Source organism: Peromyscus maniculatus, chromosome 17 (genome assembly GCF_049852395.1).
Source record: "Peromyscus maniculatus bairdii isolate BWxNUB_F1_BW_parent chromosome 17, HU_Pman_BW_mat_3.1, whole genome shotgun sequence".
Taxonomy (NCBI): Eukaryota; Metazoa; Chordata; class Mammalia; order Rodentia; family Cricetidae; genus Peromyscus; species Peromyscus maniculatus.
Window position 1 is genome coordinate 49569592 of NC_134868.1, and position 13255 is coordinate 49582846.

General features: G+C 46.5%; 1 protein-coding gene across 2 annotated transcripts in view; it reads left to right on the forward strand.

Annotated features, from left to right (window-relative positions):
- The window catches only part of Gpat4 (glycerol-3-phosphate acyltransferase 4), a 38267-nt gene extending 27583 nt beyond the window's left edge, over nucleotides 1-10684 (forward strand). For both annotated transcript variants that reach the window (XM_076553621.1, XM_076553622.1), the window contains exons 4-13: nucleotides 1092-1392; nucleotides 2376-2450; nucleotides 3277-3366; nucleotides 3505-3598; nucleotides 4099-4214; nucleotides 4574-4629; nucleotides 5071-5156; nucleotides 8759-8887; nucleotides 8969-9048; nucleotides 9714-10684. In XM_076553621.1, coding sequence (XP_076409736.1) covers nucleotides 1092-1392; nucleotides 2376-2450; nucleotides 3277-3366; nucleotides 3505-3598; nucleotides 4099-4214; nucleotides 4574-4629; nucleotides 5071-5156; nucleotides 8759-8887; nucleotides 8969-9048; nucleotides 9714-9822 — 1136 coding nt within the window. In that variant the 3' untranslated portion in view covers nucleotides 9823-10684. The remainder of the gene's footprint in view (nucleotides 1-1091; nucleotides 1393-2375; nucleotides 2451-3276; nucleotides 3367-3504; nucleotides 3599-4098; nucleotides 4215-4573; nucleotides 4630-5070; nucleotides 5157-8758; nucleotides 8888-8968; nucleotides 9049-9713) is intronic.
- Nucleotides 10685-13255: the final 2571 nt, after the last annotated feature.

The window sequence follows — 13255 nt, forward strand, 5'->3', positions numbered from 1 at the left end:
TACACACCCACACAGTCAATAATCTCTCAGTCTCTCCCTCTCTATCACTCTCTCACACAGAGAGATAGAAAAGAAAACCTGGGTGGGTAGAGGTAAAATGCCACGTGTGGTGAGGTCCCCTGAGCCACATTGCAGTATGGCAGATGGAACCACATAGCAGGAGTGTTTGAGAGGATAGGAGGGAGGGAAGAATTGGTTCCAGTGGCAAGGAATGACCCAAGAGAGTAAGGAGGTGTCTGGCTTACTTTTTAAAAACAAACTGATCTAGAGAGCTGGACATGGTGACATATGCCTGTGATCTCAACAGTTGAGAGATGGAAGTAGGAGAATCAGGCATTCAAAGGCATCCTTAGCTGCTCAGTGAGCTCAAGGCCAGCCATTGCTACCAAGACTTTGTCTCAAAAACAAGCAAGCAAACAAACAAACAAAAACCAAGCAAACAAGCATCCAAAAATCCACCAAAACCCCAACCTGATGTTGTGGGAATGAATGCACCCCTGCAGAACCCACCCACCCAGAGCAAGTATAGTGCTGCTCTGTTCAGGGACAGCAGACCCATGACCTAATCCCATGAGCTATCTCTTACATTCCAGGTTGGTTTGTTTAAGGACAGGGGTCTATCTATCCCGGCTGGCCTCAGACTCACAGAGATTTGATTGCCTATGCCTCCTGAGTGTTAGGATTAAAGGCATTTGCTACTACACCTGTTGATTTTCATCTTTGATAGTTTTATTCAAGTATAAATTTTAGTCCTTTTCACCCCCCATTTCCCTATCTCATCTTCCTTTCTTCTGCAGAAACCCTTCTTTTTCCCGCCTATTTTTATGCCCTTTTTGTGTGTAAGTGACTCACTTAGTTTAAATAGCGTTTCCAGCATGAGCCTAGGTGGAAGATATGTATCGGAGCATGGTAGACCCCACCCCTCCAAGCCCCCGCACTTCTCAGTACTGTTGTACTGCTCATGATACTGTGGAGAGCCTATCCAGCCCACATCCAAACCACAGCACACATACCCTTTCAAACGCATGTTCCTTGTAGCATGCCACTTGACAAGGGATATTGTTTTGTTTTGTTTTGTTTTGTTTTTTCAGGAATCATTGCAAAAGATCCCACTTCTCTGGAAGAAGAAATCAAAGAAATTCGTCGAAGTGGTAGTAACAAGGCTCTGGATAAGACACCCGAGTTCGAGCTCTCTGACATCTTCTACTTTTGCCGGAAAGGAATGGAGACTATTATGGATGACGAAGTGACAAAGAGATTCTCCGCAGAGGAGTTGGAGTCCTGGAACTTGCTGAGCCGAACCAATTACAATTTCCAATATATAAGCCTACGGCTTACCATCCTCTGGGGGTTAGGAGTGCTGATTCGGTATTGCTTCCTTCTGCCACTCAGGTGAGGCTGGGCCTTGAGGCCAGTGTGACTGCTCTGCCTGTGTGCATGGCTTCCCCACCTCACTTTGCCTTGTTTCCCATTTATAAAGCAGGGTAGTATTTTTTTCCAGGGCTAGTCCATTTTACTCTGCGGAAGGGCACAGTGGGGACTATCCCTTTAAGCCCTCAATTCTTTACATATCAGACAGAAATGGATTTCTTTCTTTTCCGTGTGTGTACTTTTTTTTTTTTTTTTTTTTTTTTTTGAGAGAGGGTCTCACTGTAGCTCTGGCTGGTCTTGAACTCACAGAGATCTACCTGCCTCTGCCCCCTGAGTGCTGGGATTAAAGGTGTGAGCCAAGCACCACACCCAGCTAATAGTAGGATTTCTTTTTTTTGGGGGGAGGGGTTTCGAGACAGGGTTTCTCTGTAGCTTTGGAGCCTGTCCTGGACTAGCTCTGTATAGCCCAGGCTGGCCTCGAACTCACAGAGATCCACCTGCCTCTGCCTCCCCAGTGCTGGGATTATAGGTGTGCGCCACCACCGCCCAGCAATAGTAGGATTTCTTAACGACTGTTTGCTTGTTAGGGGGACTGAGAACATCATATACTTCCTGGCCCCTCTTTCCTAGGCATAGCCTTTCCTGAAACTTGCCTCCCTGGTACAGAAGCAGCATTGATCTCTGTTTCTCTGTGCCCTTCTGTTTGTCTTGCCAGATGCTGGAACCTTCCAACTCTACCTCCTTTTTTTGACAGAGATTTTACTTCTGCCAGGGCGTTTGTTCAGCTTAAGCAAAATCAGACAGGTGTTGGGTGTAGCAACTGCCTAATGTAAAGAGACAGTTGACTGTTTGTTTGGAATTGCAGTCACCCTTAATACAAGTGATTTCTCACATTTTCAGAGGAAGCTCTTGTCAGTTCTTATGTGTGGCTTTCATGATTCCTGCCTTTGTCTTCACACAGTCACTGAATAACTATTTGGCTTACTATATTTTCCTTCTTACAGGATTGCTCTGGCATTCACAGGGATTAGCCTCTTGGTAGTGGGTACTACCATGGTTGGATACCTGCCAAATGGGAGGTGAGTGGGGTGAACTCGTGGGTCAGCAGCTTGCTCTGAGCATGGTGGCTGACAGTGGAGGCAACCACAGCTTTGGATCAACACAGTCCTTGAGTGTTAGGTGGTTCAAATAACCCACAGTAACAGTGGTATCTTAGTAAATGGCTTTTGTTTTGTAACTGGTAGGAGATAGTAGCTGTGTGTACTTCCTTCTTGGAGTCCAGCCCTCACCATCTTCCCACTTTAGAGTAAAAAAGGTAGATACCACAAAGGAGTCCAGGCTCAGGTAGTCACAGATTTTTATAGCATGTTGTTTGGTTTTGCTGGGGATCAAAACCAGGACCCTATATGCAGGGCAAGTTCTCTGTTGGTGCTGTACCTCGAATCTTTAGATGTTTAATTGCATGGTTCTGCTTGCTCCATAAGTTGACAAGTAACTTAGAGTGTAAGTAGAATTTTCTCCCCCCCCCCCCACCTTTCTTTCTTAAGGAAACTTTTCTCCCTTGAGGAAGTTCTGGGGGCCCATAGATACTGATTTAGCTGGGGCTGGTAAAGAGGTTGTACCTGCTGTGGGTGGTGAGTTGGGAGACAGGAATCTAAGAAACCTTGGCTTGTCTATGCTGGGAATTCTTGGCCTACAGATTTTCAACCACTAACAGGTGAATGTCATCAAGTCTCATTGCAGTTCTTCAATTGCGTGTGGCTATAAAGATGTTAAATAATACATATGCAGGTTTTACCATGTGTGCTAATATTTCTACAAGTACTTTGTGCACTGTTAAATATTTGGAGCTAGCAACGTGTCCTGTCTTCATACACAAACACCTCAGCTGTCCTGTTGTTGCAGGTTTAAGGAGTTTTTGAGTAAACATGTCCATTTAATGTGCTACCGGATCTGTGTGCGAGCCCTGACAGCCATCATTACCTACCACAACAGGTGAGGGGACTTGACATTAACATGGAGGGAGACTCATTAACATTTGTCTGGAGCTAGTGATGCTTGTGAGGTATGAGGTGTGTTCCACATGAATTGATTCATGCCATTTTTATTGCTTTGCATATATTTTATACCCAGGAAAAACAGACCAAGAAATGGTGGCATCTGTGTGGCTAATCATACATCTCCCATTGATGTGATCATCTTGGCCAGCGATGGCTACTATGCCATGGTACGAAGCCTCTTTTTGTGGTTTTCTGATGGGGACTAGGAGATCTCTAGGCCCTCCATAGGAAACTTCCTTGATTGAGGGTTCACACATGTGAACATGTTTTTGTGTGTAGGTCCCAACTTAAGAGGGTCACCCTAGGCCTGGATAGAAGCTGTTCTGAGTAGAGTGATTGAGAGTGTGGCTGGGGATTGTGTCTTGTGTGCCTAGACGGAGGAGATTACAAGAAAAGGGAGTCTTGAGAAAGAAAGCGAGGTGAGAGGCATTGAGAATACCTGAGAGGGCCGTTTTCAGAGTTACTCTTCTTTATGTGTTTAACTGGAATAGCCTCTGGCACTGATGCCTAAAGGGGACTTCAGAATTAGAGAAGCCTAAATAGTGGTTTCTTGATAGTGAGAAACTTAAAATTATGAAATATTAACAAGGAGAGGCTGGGATGTGTGTTTTGTGGGATTGGGATTTGTGTAAGGATGTATTCACTAATTATTCCTCTCTGAGATTAGGTGGGGCAGGTGCACGGGGGCCTTATGGGTGTGATTCAAAGAGCCATGGTGAAAGCCTGCCCACATGTCTGGTTTGAGCGTTCTGAAGTTAAAGATCGCCACCTGGTGGCTAAGAGGTAAATGGGCAAAATGATATTCTATTGGTCTAGTTAGGAAGTAAACAGAAAATATTTTCAGGGTAGTTATCCCTTTATAATGAGCCTATACAGTTGTAATAAAATTTTAGGACATCTAGAAAAGATATAAATAAACCCAGTATTATTTACCAAGTTATTTATGTTTTCATTATATCCTTCCCAATAAACAACTTAGGAACTGCAATTTCTTGTTTGTTTTGGGTGGTGCTGGGTAGAGCATTGTATATGCTGGGCAAATGGTCCTTTACTGAGATACACAGACTGCAAGCCAAAAACTTTAATTGCTCTTTGCAACCTATAAGGTCATTGACTCCTCCATTTTTTTCTGTATCTTAAAGACTGACTGAGCACGTACAAGATAAAAGTAAGCTGCCCATCCTCATCTTCCCAGAAGGTACAAAGTGATGGGAGCGGGAGACCAGGCCCTGAGCCCCGGGGAACTCTGGGGAGGGAGACCAGGCCCTGAGCCCCGGGTAGTGCTGGGGGCTTTTAGCATGGGAGACTGACAACGTGGGTCAGTTCATAAGTTTGGTTACGTTTGATGGTGTGTACCCCACTGGTGCAGGATCCCTTCTGTGATACTGCTGACAGGTAGCTTTCCAGCCTCTCCTAGAGTACTCCCTCAGTCTACTTGGCATCCCTGCTCTCTACCTAAGGCTGGGACAGTGGCCTGAGAGAGGAGAGAAGGAATAAAGATTGCCTTTATCCAGTCCCTTAGTGTGCATTCATCATTTGGGTGATGGTTGGCTTATGCTGTTTGAGGATTATTTTCAGTGCAAAAGAAACACTGGGTAGAAGTCCAGAAAGGAAGGGTTTCCTCTTGCCTGTGTTTCAGGAACCTGCATCAATAACACATCAGTGATGATGTTCAAAAAGGGAAGCTTTGAAATTGGAGCCACTGTTTACCCTGTTGCTATCAAGGTATGTGACCTCTGAGCCAGCTCGGATGCACAGGTGGGAGGTGGGGCTTGGTGAACCAGGGGGCTGCTCCTCTTCCTCCACCGTGCTGCCAGGCCATGTGGGCAGAGCAGCCGAAGAGGGTGCTGGCGGGATGCATAGGGATGTGGGATGTGGGGGAAGAACAGCTACCAGGTTCTGTAAAGAGAAACTGCATGAGCTCTGCAGTTGTGTCCTCGCTCCTTTGTGGAAGTCTAGGGCACTGGGTGCACAGGTGACTTCCAGGAGCAGTGGAGGGTTGTACGCTGGACTTGTGCAGTGGGTAGAGAGGAGAATGGATGGATCCTTGAGACTGCGCGCAGCTAAGCAAAATAAATCACACACAGAGGCTTATTCTTACTTATGAGTGCCCCAGCCTTAGCCTGGCCTAGTTTCTCACCAGCTTTCCTTATGTTAACTTATCCCATCTACCTTTTGCCTCTAGGCTTTTCCGGTTCTCTGACTTCTATAAATCTTACTCCATGGCTCGATATATAGCTGGGTGGCTGGCCCCTGGAGTCCTCTTTCTCTGGCTCCTAGCTCTCCAATCTCTCTTCCCAGATTTCTCCTTCTATATATCCTCTCTGCCTTCCAGCCCTACCTATCCTGTCTCCTGCCTTGCTATTGGCCAGTTCTTTATTAGACCATCAGGTGTTTTAGGCAGGCACAGTAACACAGCTTCACAGAGTTAAACAAATGCAACATAAACAAAAGTAACACACCTTAAAATATTCTACTACATAGATATATATGAGATTTATTAGAGTAGCTTACAGGCTGTGGCCCAGCTAGTCCAGCAGTGGCTGTCTGTCTTCCAGTAGAACATCCAAGACTCTAGTAGTTGTTCAGTCCACAAGGCTGATGTCTTAGTTGGTCTTTAGTACACGCCAGAATCCTGAAGAAGCAGGCTCTAATGTCAGTGAAGGGATGGACTTGTCAGAGTGAGGGCAAGCAGGCAGAGAGCAGCCTTCCTTCTTCCAGGTCCTCGGTACAGGCTGCCACCAGAAGGTATGGCCCCGATGAAAGGTAGATCTTCCCACATAAAAAGATCCAGATTAAAAGTGGATCTTCCCACTTCAAATGGTTCAGTTAAGGAAAAAAATCCCTCACAGATGTACCCAGCCCCTTAGGTTTTAGTTAGTTTCAGATGTGTAAACTGACAACCAAGACTAGCTATCACCCCACCAGTGTCATCCCACAGTCCAGCATAATGGTGTGTGTGGGGGGGGGGGTACTGTATCAGCTGTGTTTGCTGGGCTACCAGCCTTTTTCCCCTCACTGTGTTAGCTCCTACAGCAGCATCACCTGGGGATGGTTAAAAAGATTGGTATTCCTCATGCCAAACTCTAAATGTCAGTCACCTGGAGATCTTAGCGTACTGGTCAGGGACTCTCATTGGTTGTCCTCTGCTGTGCAGCATGGCTCTCATCCATTGTGAAGCATGGAATCTCGAGAGAGTTAGGACTTCTCTGTAAAATAGGATGCATGTCCATTTTCTTCTGTTCACATATCACAAACTTATGTTCTGCAGATAGTTTCTAGGTTTGTTTGTTGTTTTTTGAAGTTCTATTGATATCTGAACTTGGGTAACCTCAGCAGTGACAGTGCTTTTATCGTATTTCTACAATCACAAGTCACTGATTTTGAGAATGTTAATTATTATTTTGAACTTTTGTCTTGCCTTGCTTTGCTGTGGTGTCTGCCTGGCGTGGAAAGAGAGTCAATCCTCAACAGAGAAGTTGACCCCCTATTCCTACTACAACTTCTGCTCATGTGCTTATAACAAAAGAGTCAGTTTTATGTTTGGAAACAGGCTCTCCCTGTGTTACCAAGGCTGGTCTCAAGCTCCCAGGCTCGAAATCATCCTTTTACCTCAGTTTTCCAAGTAGCTGGGATGACAGGTGTACTCCAGTCTGTCTGGCTAGCTGCATTATCTTTGTTAGTTTTAAATTTTCATTCTCCCTTGTTCCTTACTGGTATTAAAAAATTCACTTGCTGTTTTTTAAAAAAATGATTTATTTTTGTTTTATGTACATTGGTGTTTTACTTGCATGTATGTCTGCCCGGGTGTAGGATCTCCTGGAACTGGGATTATAGACAGTTGTGAGCTGCCATGTTGGTACTGGGAATCAAACCTGGGTCCTCTGGAAGTTCTTAACCACTGAGCCATCTCTCCAGCCCCTGCTGTTGCTATTTTTAAAGTTTATGTATGTGGGTATTTTGTCAGCATGTATCTGTACACAATTTATATGCCTGGTGCCTAAGGAAACCAGAAGAGAATATCAGAACCCCTGGAACCAAAGTTACAGATGGCTATGAGCTGACATGCAGGTGCTGGGAATTGAACCGGGGTCCCCTGGAAGAGCAGCCAGTGTTCTTAACCACTGAGCCATCCCTCCTGCTCCCCTTAGTGGTATTTAAGGTGCATTCATTAAAGTGTTAAGTTTCTTAGTTTCTGTTGTTAAGTCTCTATTGTTAGGACTTAATCCCAACATAGTTGTTCAGTGTTTATTCTGAAATCATAAACTTAGGCTGGGAAGGCCTACAAGATTGGACACTTGAAACCCCATCCACCAACACACAAATCTCCATGACAGTACTCTACAGGCATCCTTCTCCCAGGGAAGGCAACAGTGGTGGTACCTTGGTCCTGGGGGATAACTCCTGAAATTCTTCTTCTGTTTATGCATTCTCCATGCTGTGTGATTCTGCAGTCAGTGCACTGCCTCCTTATCTGTCTCTTCAAACATTTGGTAGCAGCCACTCACGCTCTGCTCAGGCAGCCTTCTCAAGGACTCGCTCTTCCTGTTACTTCTCCTGTACCTTCCCTCAGCACTTTCCTACCCCTAAGATTACTGTGGTCTAATAATAGTTCAGCAGCTGCAGTCATTTTTCTCACAAAACACCTTGAAAACAGCCTTTTCCCTCCACTAAAATCATGACAAACCCATGTACCTAATACACCTGCCTTGTTGAGACCTTATGAAACTAATGGGTGTGGACCCATTTGCTAGTGGATACTTGTGATTTAATTAGCAGAATTTTCTGCCCAAACAGAAATTCACTTTGTTAGAATTGTAAATATGCAAATTGTATTTGCAGTACTTAAGTTTTAACATAGTATGTTGCAAGCTTTCTAAGTGTATGTATGAAGGTTTATATATACTTTATGTACATAAGTCCATGCCTTGATGTTTAAAATAGGCCTCATAAAAGGAAAGAATACATGAAGCAAGCACAGTGGACTGTTGTTAATTATTGAACCTAGGAGATGAGTGATTGATAGTGTGTTATCCTGCATTCTGTTTTTGGATTGTCTAAAACTTACATGCTCCTTGTGAGTGCAAGATGAGGCTATCTGAGGCAGGAGCTATTTGGGTGTGATGGTCAGGAAAGACCTCCCTGATGGCGTGAGTTGAATCTGAAGGGCTCGAGGTCAGACTCCATGGCTTTAGAGCCACTTTAGCAGGGTTTACTTGGGGCCAGGAGTACTTCTAACCTGGATCCCTGCCCCTGTGGACCCTTCACCAATCACTGGTCAGAGCTGCTTCTGTAGTCCTTATATCCAGTCTCCTCTCCTTTTACAGTATGACCCTCAGTTTGGCGATGCCTTCTGGAATAGCAGCAAGTATGGGATGGTGACGTACTTGCTGAGAATGATGACCAGTTGGGCCATTGTCTGCAGTGTTTGGTACCTGCCGCCTATGACCAGAGAGGTCGGTGTCTCCAGTCCTCCAGTGTGAGTGTGCTGTGGGGGTCAGGAGTCTGGCAGTGTTCTCATTCATTCTTTGTTACAGAAAGATGAAGATGCTGTGCAGTTTGCTAACAGGGTGAAGTCTGCCATTGCCCGGCAAGGAGGACTGGTAGACCTTCTGTGGTGAGTAGAGCTGATTCCAGAGAATAAGCACCTCTGAGCCAAAGGACTTCCTCCCTGGCCCAGAATGAATCTTGCCCTAGAGAAGGAATGGTCAGACTTCTTTTCCCTAGTTCCAGCGAATAATGCCGGCACTGTGTTGTCCTCAGGAACATGGAATTGTGGACCTTTGCCTAGTATGTTCGGGCTTCCTGACAGTTTGTGCCTCTAGGTAGAGATGACCTGACTCCATTTGGAAACTTCCGAATTTCCTCTGTTGTCTGTATACTACTAGTCTTTGAAAAGTAGACATTTCCTTTACTACGTTATCTTGCCTTATCGCCTAGCACAGGAGGTGGCACACTTTCTGTACAGTTTTATAGGTCTCTTGCAACCACTTACCTTTGCCATTTGTATAAAAGCAACCAAAGAGAATACATGAACAAGTAGTCACGGCTGTGTCCCATTGAAACTTCTTTACAAGAACAGATGCGGGTCAGGGTGTGAGCTTTTGTCCATGAGTCTGAATTAACCCCTAGTGTCTGCAGTAGTCAGAGTCAGGTTAAACAGGAGCTTGCTCCGTGTTTCCTGCCGGATTTTCCTTGGATTTGAACCATAGACTGCATCTGTCAGACTGCAGTACTGACCAGTCGCCTTCTCTGCTGCTATATTAGCCTTTGTCTTTTCAGGGATGGTGGATTGAAGAGAGAAAAGGTGAAGGACACATTCAAGGAGGAGCAGCAGAAACTGTATAGCAAGATGATTGTCGGTAACCACGAGGACCGGAGCCGGTCCTGAGGCTCTGCCAGGCACTGGCTGGAGCCGCCACCTCTCAGTCCTGACAAGTGAGCCAGCTGGAGTTGCGCCACAACCTCTCCCACCATCCCCGCCACCCACTGCTGCATCTTCCAGACTCTGGCCCTCAGGCTGCTGGACTCCAGGACGCCTGAGTCCTTCAGAGCCCCATGTACTGCCTGCTGCCCTCTACCCAGAATGCTGCTGGCTGGGGCTCCCTGAGACAAATGCCTCTTGTTCCTTTATAGTAAGCCTCTAAGAGGAATGCCATTAAAGCAGATCTGTTATGTGCTAGCTGGTGGGAAGGCGGGCCCCATTCTTGCCATGAGAGAATGTTGTTGTTACTGTGTAGGGACAGCTACATGCTGGAGAAAGTCAGAAGACACACTGCCGAGGCAGGTGTCTAAACAGCCTCCAGCCTTGGAGCCTTTAGGTGGGACAGAAAGAAAACTGTCTACAGGAGTGTTCGTTCCGTTCAGCAGATGGAGTCCTACGTTCATAAGTCATGTGTTCCTGCTTACGAAGATCACCAGAGGAGATAGGAAGAAGCCAGTGGGCCCCTGGCCAGCTAGCGAGCCCCAGGAGTCTTTGAGTCGGACTCCAGGCTGAGCCTGGGTCCCCCACCTGACTTGTGTGTTTACGATGTCTCAGTTTCCCTGTCTGTTACATGGAATTGCAGAGGGTGATGATAACCTACCTCACAGGGTTGTTGTGGGGGTTCCCGTGCTAGCATATGAGAAGGAAATGGATGCTGGTCCACAGGGATGGCTTCATAGAACAGGGCAGGACGAAAAGGTCAGCTCACAGCTGCTGCCCAGGATTTTAAACTTGTTTTGTGAGTAAATAAAACTGGATGGTAAATGAATTTAGGGACCTTGACTTCACTCCCTGAGAAATGTATTTCTTGCCGGGTAACAACTGTGGTACTTGAAAATGACCCTGGACGGCAGGGCCTGTACGTAACTCTGCAGTGAGGATAGGAGTGCTCAGGAGGGGCAGACTCTTGGTGTTTCCACATCTCCTTCTCCCAGATGCAGCCATGAAAAACAAACCATTGATGAGGTGAGAGAGGCCCTGTCGGTGGCATTCGAGATCTGAGGGATCGGGAAGGTGTGAGGAGGGAGCAGAGTGGTGGGAAGAACTCACAAGTTAGGCAGGCGGGGTGGGAACCAGCGTGCACCCACGGCTGGAAGAGAAATAGCAGGCTTGCAACCCACCCAACAGCCACTGGGGACAGATCCAGTCAGCCACTCCGTGGTTACTGCTGAGGTCCACCTACTTGTGAGTTCCTCCAAAGGAAGAGTACCTTCCCACCCACATGTCATTGTTCCGCAATGGCACAGTCACGGCACTTCTTACAATGTTGTAGATACCCCAAGTCTGGGATGTGCGGCTGTTCTAGGAGGGCAGCCGGGCTCCCAAGGCTATGAACTGATGCCACTCGGATGCTTGAGGACCGTGTGGTGGGTGTCCTACCTTCCTGTCACTCTAGCCTCCCGTCCCCTCCTGCCTGCTCCATTCCCAGTGGAAAACACTTCAAATAAAAACACCTACGACTGTAAGAACGGCCTCTTGGGAGCTATTTTACAAATGTTCAAAAATGAAAAGCGGGTTTCAGCTTACATAGAACGTAGTATTTCAGTGCTGTCCTTTAAAACCATCTAGGGTCAGGCATCCTTTGAAACTGCCGCTCCTGGTTTGACCTCATGATCTCTGCAGGGAGTTTTCACTTGGCTCACTTCCCCCTCACCCATGACACAGCGGGTACCAGTGAGGAGACATTTGTGCGTCCTTCCTCAGCACTTGCTCCAGACACTGCTCTGCCGCTGACCATTTGTGACTGGGTCCTGCAGGTTCCCATAGCAGAGATTTGGTGTGGGGTTGGCCTTACATGATACAAACAAGGACAGCCTGAATACTTCAATTGTCAACCTGCTGCTCCCATGCTGTATCGTCCTCATGTCTCTATTTCCTGACTTTAATTTGGTGAGTTCTGAGGCCTTAGACACCTGACACTTCAGTAGGTGTATGTGTGTGTGTACCTGTGTGTCTATGTCTGTGTGGGTGGGTACATTGGGTGGTAGTGCATGTGGAGGCCGGAGGACAGCCTCGGCTACCACTTCTTCAGTCGGGCCTCACCTTGTTTTCGAGACAGGGTCTCATTGGCCTAGGCTGATTGGCCAGTGAGTCTCCTGTCTACTTGCCCAGCTCTGCGGTTAAAAGTAGAAGCCACCTTCCTAGCTTTTGTGGTTTGTTTTTAACATTGGTTCTGGGAGCTCAAACTCAGGTCTTCATGCTTGCAATGCAAGTGCTTTATTGACTGAGCTCTTGTTCCAGCTCCAGTTCCATTAAAAGCCCATTGCTCACGTATGAGCTCTGAGCCCTTGAATTGTGTGGGTCCATTTTGAGCTATTGGCTCCCCCCTGCAAACCCAGCTTGGGAAGCTAACCACTGCCCTTGTCCTTGGGGATTTGTGCTGTCCCCAGACCTGCTGGGTAGCTGGGACTGTGGATCATACACAATTTCCACTCAGACGTGACTTTTTACCAGCTAGTTAAAAGAGCTTCTAGTTAGGCTAGTAAAATTCCCCAGATAATAGGAAGCTCAGTAGAAAGATGTCAGGCTGGCCAGGCCCCCATGAGCAAAGCTTGAAGGGGGCTGTTTTACATCAGCACCACCCTCTGTTGGTACCCTTCAGAGATGAAAGAAACCTTGATGTGGGAGAGATGGTGGCCAGGACAGTACCAAGGGGCTTTTAAATGCTGAAAGGCTTGTCAGTGGGCACTAACCAATTCCTTGTGGCAATCTGGGCCTATAAACCCTGCGGCTTCCTTCTAGAATTTACCAAATTCCTACTGTCTGGGTTGGTGTTTACTGCTGGTCCCCAACATTTGGAAGATGCTACCATGTTGCTGCAGGTACCCATCCACCTGCTTGTACATCTTAGTCGCCAGACTCAGTTTCTCCAGGTACACCATCCTGTGTGGCCTGGGCTATCCCAACTCCTGCACACAGACTCTTGGACAGGCTAAGAGATGACCATCTAGCCATCCATCTTTCCTGGCACTCACTCCCCTCTCCCCCTAGTCAATATGTCTCTCTCCGATGGGAAAGTTAATAAATTTTGCTCTAGATTAAAAGTATTGATTATTTCATTTGTAAACAATAAATAAAAAGGAGGAACTTTTCACTGCACCAGGGCTAGCGTCTGGTGTATTTTGCTGGTGAAATTTTGCTCGCTGTTGGGGGGGAGGTGGGTTTCTCATATGCATTCCGTCCGGCCAGCAGCATTGATTTCCTATTAGTTTCCCAGCACCACCCAGTAACACATCATTTCAGTACCTGCTATTAATGGTCTTTTGATAAATAATCACTTGTAAGTCAATAAATTTTTATTAAACACTGTAGCTCTTTGATTTATTAAAATCCGACCATG